This window comes from Staurois parvus, unplaced genomic scaffold, assembly GCF_062004578.1.
Source record: "Staurois parvus isolate SC_StPar_1 unplaced genomic scaffold, SC_StPar_1.0 ptg000619l, whole genome shotgun sequence".
Classification (NCBI taxonomy): Eukaryota; Metazoa; Chordata; class Amphibia; order Anura; family Ranidae; genus Staurois; species Staurois parvus.
The window spans coordinates 3835290-3849371 of record NW_028318415.1 but is presented as its reverse complement, the minus strand read 5'-3'; the positions used below and the strand labels follow the sequence as shown (position 1 = coordinate 3849371).

Here is a 14082-nt window from a genome sequence, read left to right as displayed (position 1 = left end):
CCAGAACATGCCCTCCCACGTGCCCCCAGCTGCCAATCTCCGTGATCGCTGTGTCAGGGAGCTGATCACATGATGAGGTAAGAGGCAATCACAGGCCTTTTACGTGATCGGCTGTGTCCAATGACACAATAAGTACAGTTGCCGGTTATCGCCAGCACTTTCCTCACGCTGTCACAGCATGAAGAAAGTACTGTAGATAATCGGCAGCTGTCACAGAGCAGATCAGCATTGATCAATAGGGCACTGCTTATCAGTGCCCTGATGATCAATGCCCTGCAGTGCCACCCACTAGTGCCCAGCAGTGCCACCCATCAGTGCTGCCCAGCAGTGCCGCCTATCAGTGCCCATCATTGCTGCATATCAGTGGAGCATCATCAGTGCCTCCTCATCAATGCCCACCAGTGACACCTCATCATTGCTGCATATCAGTGGAGCATCATCAGTGCCTCCTCATCAATGCCCACCAGTGACACCTCATCAGTGCAGCCCCATCAGTGACACCTCATCAATGCCCATCAGTGCTGCCTAATCAAAGCACATCTGTAAAGGAGAAAAATTACCTGTTCACAAAATTTTATAATAGAAACAAAGAAAAACTTTTTTTCAAACTTTTGCTCTTTTTGTTCATAGTGCAAAAAAATAAAACACCCAGCGGCGATTAAGTACCACCAAAAGAAAACTCTATTTGTTTGAAAAAAATGATAAAAATGTCATATGGATACAGTTTTGTATGACCGCGCAATTGTCATTCAAAGTGTGACTGTGCTGAAAACTGATTGGCCTGGCTCCAAGGGGGTAAAATTGCCCGGCAGGCAAGTGGTTAAAGAGATGACGTAGTAACCCTACTCTAGGCTGTCATGCAGTGTGCTAATAATGTTCATTTATTCCTTTTTGATTGGTTAGTTGTCACACCCCCGTCCAATCACACAGCACGTCCCCTGTACTGAGCACGTTGCTTTCTACGTCCTCGGCCAAGTCCGGCGGTCACATGGTACGTGAGCATGTAACTAGCTAGAGCGATCACGTGATTGAGGCGGCAGTATTCCCGCGAAATAGGAACTGTGACAGTCGCGTAGTCGGGATGGAGGTGCCGCAGTTCGTAAGCCTGAGACAGGAGTCAGAAGAGTTCACAGTGTTTATGTGCGGGAAGTGCCGGCTCCCTCTGGGGGATTCCTCGGACTGGGACGGCCGTGTGTGCAGGGAGGGGGTCATCCACCTGAAAGGTAGGGGCTGGCTGTGTGAGCTCATTAACCCTACAGGTAGACGGTGATCGGTGATGCTGCTTCTCTTCCCCCCCCCCCCCCCCCCCCCGAGCAGCCTGTGGGTTTAACCCCTTGTCTACCGGGGCGGATGGTTTCATTTGTTGCTCAGTCAGTCCCAATAACAACATGTCCTTATCCTGCTATTGTTCCTCTTTAACAACAACAAAAAGAAAAATCCTTGAAGCACTAGATTGAAAACCATCTAAAATGGCTGTATATACTAAGATCAGTAAGAAAAAAAAAGTCAGCGACCCCTTGTCACTAGAGACTGGGGAATGAGGGGTAAATGGCAGTAAAATATTATGATTGGGTCTAAATAAAAAACAAAAATAGCTTTGAGCTGCTTTTGAATCCTATGTGATGAAAGGATTGTTTTGCATTTTATGGGGGCTGTCAAAACACATGCTAACCCCACCCCCCCTCCAAAAAAAACAAAAAAAAAACCACTAGATCATATTGTGTGATTATATTTGTCATCTAATTCAAAATCACAGCTTATCATGGCATCTGAAGTGCTTACAGTGTTTTTTTCTTTTCTGTAGCCGTTTCAGATGATGTTTGCTTTGCAAATGAGCCAGTCGTGTCCAGTTTTCCCAATGAAACGGGCTGGTAAGTGTCTGGATACATTATTATTATACAGGATTTATATAGCACCAACAGTTTGTGCAGCGCTTTACAATATACATACAAAGGTTTGCAATTGAAACTATTTGCTAAAACTTAGTGTTACTAAACCCACAACAGTAAAATCAGTCTGTATATGCAGTAAAGCATGCTTGTTATACTCACTGTGGAACCTAAGGGGTTAATCCTCCATTTGTGTAAAAAGGATGTGTGATCCTGTCTTCTTTGATCCTCCCCTTCTTCTACTGTCCCCAATCCATCTGCTGATAGCACAGAGCCCTAGGAGACACTCTGCACATGCCCAGTTTAGTATGTATTGCTAAGTTTTATTTTCTTTGGGAGGGTGTATGTGATCAGCACAGGGCCAATAAGCACTGTCCAGACAGGGTCAGGGGTTATGCAACCTTATAGGACAGTCAGAGAGGAATGAAAACTCCTCCTACTAGCTTTAACCAGGGCTCATCTGGACACTGATAGCAGTTGCAAGAATGCTATATACTGCTGATGAGAAAAGGTGTTTTAGCAGTTTAAATGTACTAAAATAATTATATTTCCATGTTCTGTGTACTGCGGGAGACCAGATATAGTGAATTCAGGGTCCTGGGTTTAGTAACATTTTGTATCATATAGTGTTCCCAGAGTGGGATTTGCTGTCACGGCTCAAACTGAAAAAGTGTAAAATAATTTTGTAACAAAATTATAGATCAACTTTATGTATTAATAGGGTTATATTCTTCAGTGCTGTAATACATAGCTAACAGCCAGAGTCTTATCTTGTACAGATCTAACTTTTGTTTATTTATATATATATTCATGTATTTTTAACTCCATAAGACGCACCTAGTTTTTAGAGGACAAAAACAAGAAAAAAAATATTCTGAACCAGTGGACTGTGGACGTGGGACAGGAGGAGATGACCAGAGACTGCGGACGTGGGACAGGAGGAGATGACCAGAGACTGCGGACGTGGGACAGGAGGAGATGACCAGAGACTGCGGACGTGGGACAGGAGGAGATGACCAGAGACTGCGGACGTGGGACAGGAGGAGATGACCAGAGACTGCGGACGTGGGACAGGAGGAGATGACCAGAGACTGCGGGCGTGGGACAGGAGGAGATGACCAGAGACTGCGGGCGTGGGACAGGAGGAGATGACCAGAGGCTGCGGGCGTGGGACAGGAGGAGATGACCAGAGGCTGCGGGCGTGGGACAGGAGGAGATGACCAGAGGCTGCGGGCGTGGCACAGGAGGAGATGACCAGAGGCTGCGGGCGTGGCACAGGAGGAGATGACCAGAGGCTGCGGGCGTGGCACAGGAGGAGATGACCAGAGGCTGCGGGCGTGGCACAGGAGGAGATGACCAGAGGCTGCGGGCGTGGCACAGGAGGAGATGACCAGAGGCTGCGGGCGTGGCACAGGAGGAGATGACCAGAGGCTGCGGGCGTGGCACAGGAGGAGATGACCAGAGGCTGCAGACCTTTGGGGAGTAAGCGGGCACCCGAATTTGACAGGTACCCGCTATCACTTCTGCTGCAATTGCCTAGGCAATCGGAAGATGTCCTCCCAACCCGTAGTCTTCTGGGACACGTGACAGGTCCCGAAAGACTATGGGGCCATTCACAAAGCGCAGCGCTTCTTGCGCATGTGCAGTGAGCACCCGGCTGTGATGCCGCAAGCTGTCACAGCCGGGTGTCCACACTGAAGATGCCGGCACCGGGGAGAGAAGACAGCCGATTAAACCAGCGGTGATAAGTACACCGCTGGACCAAGGAACAGGTAGGCAGTTTCACCAGTGTTTCCCAACCTTTCCAGTCGAGGCTTTTTTTTTTTTTTAAATCATGCACAATCTTGAGGCACCCCATTCTAAAAAGTAAAATAGAAATCCCTTAAAACTTAAGTTTTTTTATATGTGGGATCGGCATCCACACACGCAGGACACTCATTAGCAGTGATTTATTTTTACAAAGCCAATGCACTTTTGCACACTGGTACTTGTACTATTCCAGCATTTCTTTTTCCTCATGTTTTCTCCCTGTTGCAGCTAACATGATCCCAGGGGGTCAAGCAAGGATGCTGTGCAGGTGCCCAACCTCCTCCTCCTCCTTATCACTTGAAGATGTCTGCGGTTGTTAGAATGCTGGCGTCTGTTCCTTACGGTGCCCAAGGTTGTAATGTTGCACAATGACAACCTTTGGCTTTGATTCACTCGCTGGCTTGTACACAATTCTTGGGCAGCTTGGGGCAATTTTTAGGCATTTTACCAAGTCACTCCGTTTGAAAAGAGCTGAGTTACACGATGATCAGCAGAAACCATGAACTACCTAGAGTGCTTAACAGCGCCCTGGTAGTTCATTGAGAGCTACAAGCGGACAGCCGCAAAGGCTGTGTAGGTACTTGTAGTTCATTAATTCACAGAACTCTGAGTGAATGATATGGCTGTGTGGGCTGAGCTCTTTTCAAACGGTAACATCAGGTACGGGGAGAAGATTCCTTGACCTTCACGGAGTGTGGGGATCAAGGAGCAGCTGCAGGAGTGATAACATGTTCCCTAAAAAAAAAAATAAAAAAAAAATAAAAAAAAATGGGTGTAACATGTTCCTGAAGGTGAACTTATTCTGTAAATGTAGCTACACTTGTAGCACACACTCTCCTTACCTTCACTTCACCAGCTGCTCTTTATCCACAGAGAGAAGAGCAGTGCAAGATGCATAGGAGTATAGGGAAGACATTTGGCTTGCCCCTTCTTACCCCATTGCTGGTGTTTTGATTTTCTGATGTCACATGGAAGCAGCCCCCAGCCATCATTGGAAGCAGCTCCCAGTGTTTTTTGCGAAAGTCCTAAAAGAATCTGGCAGTGTGTGTGTGGTGTTTAACATTTAAAAGTCCTGGAAAAAAAATCCCAAGTGTAAAATGGATAGTTTAATGACAATGGCATTCTTTCATAAACCTTTTCATGGATAATTTAATCTCTCTGCTATTAGTGTATTTCAGAGCTTGCAATGTAAAGGATGTATGTCACCTGTTGGAAGAATCTATTTGTCTACATCCAGAGACCAGGACAGCAAGGTTGATGTTTTCACCTTAAATATCTCTGCTGTTACAATGTAAGAGGAAATTTAGCTTTTTGAGCCATACACAGTGTAACAAGTGATTCTTGTTTTTGCCTAACTAATGTAAAGTGTCCCTCTGTTAGGTATACACTTGGTTCTGCAAGAAAACAGGTACTGTCACCATGTGATGCCCCCGTGACACTGGAGAAGTGTCATATATTTGAAGATGAAATAAAAAAGGTAATGGAAAATCTGTTTGTTTTATACATATGAAGGGAAAAGGTCAGATTTAGTAAGGCAGCACGCAAGGCAACAATTATGTACATCAACCCTAAATAAATCTAATTTTTGATTTCTTGGAATAAGAGTAACAAACCTGAGTTTTGTTTGCTTTCAGGTATGGTGAATTGTAATTTCCTTGTTGCCAATTAAAATGGTATTAAACCCCAAAAGCAAACATATTATATTGCAGTTTACAAATTCTCAGATGTGATGGTTACATTCTTCTGTTTTCCAAAGAACAAGCTCTTTTATCAGTTTTACAGGGATGAGCAAAACCATTCAACACTGGCCGGGGTGCTTGCAATAATCAGCTTTTATTTATGTAAAACCTTTGTCCCAAAAGAAGGAAACGGTCTGCTATAACTGGTTATAAAGTATTAGTAGGAATTTGGCTTCAGTATGTTGGCGTATCTAAGCCTGTTATTACAGTCCCTTCTCCCAGACTGGCAATACTACTGTCCAGAGGTGCCCCTCTGCTTCCTCATTCGGAGTGGGGGCACTCTAATACAGGAGGTGTGTTTTTACTGGCCACATGTCCAGGTGAAAGCAGGAGGGGGAGAGGTCTAAAAAAACAAAAGAAAACAAAAACTAATGTAGCCACCACATCTAATGATTGGTAAACTGCAATATGTAACATTTTTTGGTTTAATCCTGTTTTAAATATTAACCACTTGCCTACCAGGCACTTATACCCCCTTCCTTACCAGGCCAATTTTCAGCTTTCAGCGCTGCCGCACTTTGACAATTGCGCGGTCATGCAACATTGTACCCATATGAAATTTTGATCATTTTTTTCTCACAAATAGAGCTTTCTTTTGGTGGTATTTAATCGCCACTGGGCGCTTTACTTTTTGCGCTATAAATAAAAAAATTGCAAAAAATTTGAAAAAAAAAAAAGTTTATTTGTTTCTTTTATAAAATTTTTCAAACGGGTATTTTTTCTCCTTCACTGATTTGCGTTGATGAGGCGGCACTGATGGGCACTGATAGGCGGCACTGATGGGCACTGATAGGCAGCACTAAAGGGCACTGATAGGCAGTACTAATGAGGTGGCACGGATAGGCGGCACTGATAGACAGCACTAATTAGGGGTCACGGATAGGCGGCACTGATATGCAGCACTGATAGGCGGCACTGATAGGTGACACTGATGATGGGTACTGATAGACGGCACTGACTGGCATCACTTCTGGGCACTGACTGGTGGCACTGACTGGTGGCACTGACTGGTGGCACTGACTGGTGGCACTGACTGGGCACAGGTAGGTGGCACTGCTGGGAACGGGTGGGCGGGGCTAGTGGGCGCACTGCTGGGCGGAACTTGCGGGTGTCACTGCTGGGCACCGATCATCAGGGCACTGATCATCAGTGCCCTGATGATCGGTGCCGATCCCCGCTCTGACAACTGCCGGTTCTCGGCAGTACTTTCCTCACGATCTGACAGCGTGAGGAAAGTGCAGCCGAGAACCGGCACTTGCATTTCCCTGTGATCAGCGTGTCATTGGACACCGCTGATCACGTGGTAAAAGGCCGGTGGGATCGGCCTTTCACCACATCACGTGATCAGCTGTGTCCGTAGGACACAGCGATCACGGAGATCGCCGGGTGCGCGCCCCCTGGGGCGCGCAGGAGAGCGCGTTCTGGGAGGACGTCATATGACGTCCACTCAGAACTGGCCGGCCGCGGTGAAGCCGTCATTCGGCTATGCGCGGTCGGCAAGAGGTTAAGTCTACCAAATATTGGGTGGTTAATCGTAGCCTTTAAAGGTCATTCATTCTTGACACATGGGAACTTTGGCAATACAGTATTATGTTGCCACTTAGAGCTGAATTCCAGATATGTTCTGTGGTGTGGCTGTGATGGGTGGTTTTCTTTTCATAGTTATAATGGTCCAGCTTGGACCAATGCAAGTAAACTTGTTCCATACATGTAACTTCCCTGTGGGAGTTCAGAATCCACTGTAGTAGTAGCCACTACTACAGTGCTCTTTGCCCTCCTCTAGGTACCAGGCCAAGTGGCTGCCCTGCTTCATAGTAACCACAGGGAGTATCTCGCTCTGCATGGGTGCAGTTCACAGATCACCTTGTAATTTACTTAATAAATGCAAAGCATTCTGATTGGTTGGGGTGGAGAGGTGGAGCAGTGATATCAGAATCTCCACCTCTTCCAATTGGAGAATGCTTTTAAATTGCAGTGCATTTTTCCTGAATGCCATCTGACATTCAACTCGCTGTGTTTACTGTGCAGCACGGACCTGGAAGACCACAAATAATATTGTAGTAGCAGAGAATACTAAAATGATTCTCCAACTCCATAGGGATAGGCCAGGTATGGAATTTACATATAAAGTGCAGCGCTATCTCTAAATATACCACGACCCCACAGGGTCAGCTCGCTTTTAAACAGGACACCACTTTGATAGCCTTCCTCGCCTGTTATACTCTATCAGCAGTCTCCTCCTCGGCCCTGGTGAGCTATCAAAGTGGTGTCCTGTTTAAAAGCGAGCTGACCCTGTGGGGTCGTGGCAAGGAGGTGAGGGGCCATCACGGCTAAAGTTTGGATTCACACAGTGTGGTCACGTGTGACACATGCATGAAGATTGAAAAAAGTTTTTTGTTGCATTTGGACATTATAATAATTTTTCTGTGGATCTATTATCATATCATATTAACAGATGGTTGCAGTGATTATGATTGTCACTAATTGCACTTTATCCGTATGATTTGGTATACATGGGTTGCACATTTTTTGTAAATGCACAATTTTGCACATTAATTTAGTACCTTGTGGTATTATTTGGAGCACTTTAATAGTCAGTTTGCACTTTATATTTGTATGTATTTAGTATATTCAGAGATAGCACTGCACTTTATATGTATATTTATTCACTTTGGTTGGTAAGGAGTTTTGTGTCAGCAGCTTGGTGAATAGGGCCCCATTCCTAGCGCAGGAAGTTCTTGCATTTAGATTCTCAGGTATGGAATTTGTATGCTTATTTTGGTTCCGCTTTCCTTTAGAGTGTACTGTGCACATGCAACCCTGTATTAATGCTCAGTACATGACAGTGCCAGATGAATGAACTCCTATTCACATGTGCGGGAATTGCGTCATCCTATGCCAGCCGATCAAGATAAACCAAAGATCACTCAACCAGAAAAGGCTGGGGAGAATTTGCTGTCAAGGCAGCTTGTGGAAGTCCTATCTATAGCCATTTGTTATTTTGTGTTTTGGTAATATTAATAGGGAATGATTAAAGCTCTTACCACATTTTCTCTGGCTGTCAGCATTCCACTGGTGAGATTAAACTTCTTTCTCCTGGTAACCACTGTCGCGCTGAGAAAGTGATATGAACTAAAAATGTTGTTGTCGCCGAAACAGGAGGTGATGGAATCTCTATACTGTGCTCCTTTGCACATAGAAGTTACTGTTTGTGTAAACCAGTATTAGGTTAAAAATTCACTGATGAAAGAGCATCTTGTTTTTATACTCAATTGGATCCAAAACTGATCCATTTTATATTGCACATATAATGTCCTCACATTGCCCCTCTACGTTTAACATTTTATCCTATGGAAAATCTGCTTGTGCAGATTCTCTAAATTATAGGCCCATATTTTGAGGCTAACCTACTTAAATACTGTTGCACATAAACTGTGGTTTTATGTGCAAACATCTGTGAGAGCAGGCACTACACAGTATCGACCATTACCTTGGCCCTCTCTAATGTACTTTTGTTGTTGCCAACCTTCCCTGACTGCATAGCTAAGCTCCCCCAATTGCCCATCCCCTGTCCACTGAGAGTTACTTTAATGGTCAGAGGTAACCAAGTTAGAAATAACTGAGGCTTTGACTACAAAAGATTGCAGACATGTGGTGTCTGCCAATAGATAGGACTCTTGCATTTTTAATATGTAACACAGGTTTGGTTTGTAAAAGTGAGGAAAAGCCCTCTAATACCCAACTTTGTTTCCTCTCTGTATGTTCTTCATCAACACAGTGCAAACAAGTATTGGGAGTGTTGCAGAGAAAAGTTGAAGCCCTGGAATCTGCATTGCAAGATTCAGTGTTTGAAGAGAAGGATAATTCTTGAACTGTCTTGCCTTTGTGCTAATTTTGTAGAATGTCAAACTTGCTTCTGTAATTGTGTTTTTGTAATCTGCAACGCAATGACTGTCTATGTATCTGTAAGCCTTTTGGGGAAATTTTTTGTCATGTATAGCAGCCAGGAGCCGCTAACCGTCACTTGTGCTGAGTATCAATAGCCCAACCACACAAACCTCTTCCTCCTTCCTTTTTTTTTTTTTTTTTTTTTTTTTTATGTTGTTGGAGTAAGTAACAAGCATCAGTCAATACATAATATCACTGAAAGTGAAATTCCAGTTTGTTTTTATTTAAAATCTAAGAAGCCAGCATTGCCATAATGATGGTGTCAATCAACTCGCTTGCTGTTAGCTTGTGCTGTAAGGACTCACCTTCTAGGGCAGGAGCCTGGTCTCATTGTTACTACACTGGATGGCAGTCGCACAATAACATGAGCACCGTTCAGTGTGGCAGTAAGGGTTGTTGCTGTCAAAGGTAAAGAGGTAGGACACTTGATGTCATCTGACCAGTCAGAAGACCCTTATGTGATTTTGAAGAAAAGGGGAAAAAAAAGCTCCTTCGGGGCCTAAGTTTATTTTCTATTGAACAGTGCAGAGACAAACATTGTTTTTAATGCTTTGTGTCTTTATGAAGAGATTTGTCAGATTTTGCATGCGGTCTGCGTACCTGGTGAATGGTGTGGGGTTTTTTTTTCCTCCTTTATTTTATGTGTTGACACTTTTTGGTTAGAATGTAAAGGTGACTCTCTCCAGTGGGGGATATAGCCAGCAATACTTACCTAACCGAGGTCATAAACCTTCCCCATTCTATTGCTTCGTGTGTCCTTTCACTAAAACAGTCAGACAGACAGGATATAAGAATTATTTTCTCTCCTTGTTTGAACAAAGAAAAACTTTCCAAATCCTTCATAACCTTATCTAAAACTGAATAAATGAAGAAAACATTTTTTTTTTTTTTTATACAAATCCTATTTACTTGGTACGTCTGGTACTATGACTTCTCCACTGTTTTCTCATTGGTGTCGTGGGTATGGGATGCAAGCAATTTCTCCATTTGGGAGAAATCTGCATTTTGGTAGCTATAGCTAAATATTCTCCTCTTCCCTTTTTTTTTTTTTTTTTAAAGAGGTTGCTCTCTGCAGTGCTGGGTGACTTGCTTCCTGAGTAAGTTTTAATTGGGAAATGTCAATCAAGTTAAATTACTTTGTTTCCCCTAATGGCTGGAAATGTCTTTCATAACTCTGCTTGGAATGACCAGGAAATGGCACCCCAAGTTTGCCTGCTTCCCCATATTTTGATATTTCACATTTCTTGTGGTGATAGGCTCCTACCAGAGGAGAAAGTGAGGTGTGTGTGCTTTGGGGGGGAGACACAACATTGTTTAAATCTGTTTTGAGAATATAAAGCTTTCCCTTTTTACAACACTAATGCCCTCCTAACTCTGCTCAATCACCCTGTGTCCTTTAAAATAAAAAAGACATAATTTGGGAAAAAATGTCTTCATATTTGTCTTTATTATTTTTGCACAAATTTAACAGAACAAACCATGAGAAATAAAAAGAACATGTACAAGTAAGTAAACAGAAAAACCTCACCGGTGTGGCTATGATCTATGTGGATGGAAGAAAATGATGCAATACAACAGCAAGAGGCAAGGATCAATAACCCATATTATCCAGATATAACAAAACATAGTTTCAGGGGCGTATCCCCGGGCTAGACGTATGGAGCAAGATGAGAGCACTCCGTACAACCAAGATTGTAAACCCAAACAGAGAGAAGGAGGAAAAAAAAAAAGAAACCCAGTGGTAAGGATAGCGAAGGAGAAGAGAGGGGATTGAGAGGCGGAAACGGCAGAAAGCAGAATCAAGGTGGCTCCCCACCAGAGCAACCCCCGCTGCCCGCATCCTGGCACGGACCGCAGGGCCCAACCGGCGGACAAGCCAAAATGAAAACTGAGTTGGGGGAGCAAGGCTCAACTCCACTAGGGCGCAACGGGAACACATATCTCGAAGAGGAGGAGAAATGGAGCCAGATTGGCCACAACAGCTTATGTTTATCATAGGTATCATTGGCAAATGCTATCATTAAGCACAGAAACCCACATTGGAAAGGGTGGGGTAGTGGCCGTTTTCCAAAAGAGGGGTATCAAAACGCAACAAACTTTTCTTCTGCACTGCCAGTGAGCCCGGTAATATAGAGAGAAGAGCAATTTCTGGCGAAGGGACCAAGGACTTGCCATAGATCCTGTTATATACAGCAAAGACTGGTCACCAGAAGGGTTGTATTTGATCACAATCCCACCAAATGTGGAGCGGTGTACCAACAGCTCTATTACAGTGCCAACAAAGATCAGGTGTAGAAGGAAATATTTTGTGCAGGGAGAGGGGGTCCCTGTACCATCGAGACAGAAGCTTAAAGTTCTTTTCTGTTGAATATCCTTAGCCGATTTGTCTTTACCTAGGTCTCGAGCCCAGGCCTTAGTGTAGGGAGGGAGTTCAGAAACAAGAGCATTGTGGAGCACTTTATAGAGGAAAGCTAGGACGTGTCTTGGTGGTTCAGAGAGGGAGCACAGCCATTCAGTCTCAGAAAGTGGACAATGAGTGTTGGAGGAAAAGTGTAAGTGCTTGCAAAATGAGTTTAGGTGTACATTGGTCAACCAATCCCTAGGCCCACCTTGAAGGAGTGGAAGACCCGATTGCGGGCAGATAAAGTCTCAAGCTATGACCAAGAGGCGTGTGTAAAGGGTCCAATAGTAGAAGAGCCCAACCCCTGACGAAGAGCAGGTTTATCAAATAGGGGTGATAAGGGAGAGGGATCAGAGAATAAGAGAGCAATAATGCCCCGTTTATACCACAACTGCATTACAGCTAAAAAAGGGGATAGGCCAGAAAAACGCCGATAGTCCCGGTCATACCCCCATGGTAATGCCCAAAGATCAACCTGAGAAAGATCTTGTTCAATTATACAAGAGGCTTTATGGAAGGGTCTGGAAAACCAATCAAGTATCCGGGCTAGTAATGTGGCTCTGTAATAAAGCTCAAAGTCAGGTAAACCCACTCAGTCACTGAGTTTCGGGTAAGTAACCTGTGTTTTAACCTTGAAAACCCATGGTGCCAAATAAATCTAATCGAAAGGGAGCGTAGAGAGAGGAAAAAACTCCTAGGGACAGTGATCGGTACAGTCTGAAAAATGTATAGTAACTTAGGTAAGGTATCCATCTTGACGGTGTTGATGCAGCTAAACCAGGGCAGGGCTGAAGCGCCCCATGAAGCCAGATCTTTTTTGGGATACGTAAAAGTAAGGGTAAATAAGGGAATATAAAGCATTAAGATCGTCTGAAATCATGACCCCCAGCTACGTGATAGCCTTTGGTCGCCATTGAAAGGAAGGAAAAATTAGAGCGTACGTTTTCCAGCACATGGGCAGGTAAAGAAATCTTTAGGGCCTTCGTTCTAGAGTTAAGTTTAAACTCACTGAAGGAACCAAATCTACGAAATTTGTGGAAAAGACTGGGGAGCAAAATAAGTGGCTGTTGAGCGTAAACTAGAAGGTCGTCAGCATATAAGGATAATTTGTGCTGTGCGGAAGGAGTGTGGATGCCCAAGATTAAGTCGTTAGCTCGTTTTCAGGGCCTTAAGAACTTCTATAATTGAGAAGGGCTCCTTTTAGATCCAATGCATCTTGGGCGTCTAGATCGGGTAACGCTGTCTCCCCAATATATTGGGACACAGCCGGCAGGGAGGAAACGGGAGGAGCATCAGGATTCGCCGAGGAGAGATTATAAAGATAAGAATAATAACGCTCAAACGCAGAACAGATTCCATTATTGTGGTAGAGTTTAGTATTGTCAGGTGCTTTGATGTGCTGGATCAAGCGACGGGACGAACGAGGGTGGAGTACACGCGCCAGGTTTTGGCCACATTTGTTAGCTAGGAAGAGGAGGAAGAATCTAAAAGTTGGAGTAAGTCTCTACGAGCGTTCGGCCCACCGTACGTCTGTGGGACGATTCTAGACGTGCAATGAGTGAAAATAATCAATCCATCTCCGTTGTACGAGCTTTTTTTAAGCGAGAGCCGTGTTTAATAAGAACCCCTCTAAGAACACATTTGAGGGTCTCCCATTGAGTGAGAGGGCCAGTAGTGTCCAATCTGTGGTCCAGAATAATGTCCTAGATCAGTGGTTCTCAACCTTTCTAATGCCGCGACCCCTTAATACAGTTCCTCATGTTGTGGTGACCCCCAACCATAAAATTATTTTCATTGCTACTTCATAACTGTAATTTTGCAGTGGGAGGAGTAGTGCCATGTCATTGGTGTCAGTGGAAGGAGTAGTGCCCCATCACTGATGTCAGTGGGAGGAATAGTGCCCCATCGTTGGTGTCAGTGGGAGGAATAGTGCCCCATCGTTGGTGTCAGTGGGAGGAGTAGTGCCCCATCGTTGGTGTCAGTGGGAGGAGTAGTGCCCCATCGTTGGTGTCAGTGGGAGGAGTAGTGCCCCATCGTTGGTGTCAGTGGGGGGAGTAGTGCCCCATCGTTGGTGTCAGTGGGGGGAGTAGTGCCCCATCGTTGGTGTCAGTGGAGGGAGTAGTGCCCCATCGTTGGTGTCAGTGGGGGGAGTAGTGCCCCATCACTGGTGTCAGTGGGGGGAGTAGTGCCCCATCACTGGTGTCAGTGGGGGGAGTAGTGCCCCATCACTGGTGTCAGTGGGGGGAGTAGTGCCCCATCACTGGTGTCAGTGGGGGGAGTAGTGCCCCATCACTGG

The 14082-nt window shown here is 44.8% G+C and overlaps 1 protein-coding gene across 1 annotated transcript; it reads left to right on the top strand.

Moving 5' to 3' along the window:
* The first annotated feature begins 1005 nt into the window (after nt 1–1005).
* On the top strand, nt 1006–10813 carry MIS18A (MIS18 kinetochore protein A). Its single transcript, XM_089693254.1, has 5 exons — nt 1006–1223; nt 1805–1871; nt 4867–4989; nt 5079–5175; nt 9216–10813. Exons 1-5 carry the CDS (start codon nt 1082–1084, stop codon nt 9306–9308), a joined length of 522 nt encoding a protein of 173 aa, XP_089549380.1. The 5' UTR covers nt 1006–1081; the 3' UTR covers nt 9309–10813.
* Nucleotides 10814–14082: the final 3269 nt, after the last annotated feature.

Bases quoted from the DNA above. Each gene is read 5' to 3' on its own strand.
- MIS18A (XM_089693254.1), top strand. From the start codon at position 1,082: ATGGAGGTGCCGCAGTTCGTAAGCCTGAGACAGGAGTCAGAAGAGTTC. The intron at 1,224-1,804 runs GTAGGGGCTGGC...TCTTTTCTGTAG, and splicing joins GGGGGTCATCCACCTGAAAG to CCGTTTCAGATGATGTTTGC. The intron at 4,990-5,078 runs GTAAGAGGAAAT...TCCCTCTGTTAG, and splicing joins AATATCTCTGCTGTTACAAT to GTATACACTTGGTTCTGCAA.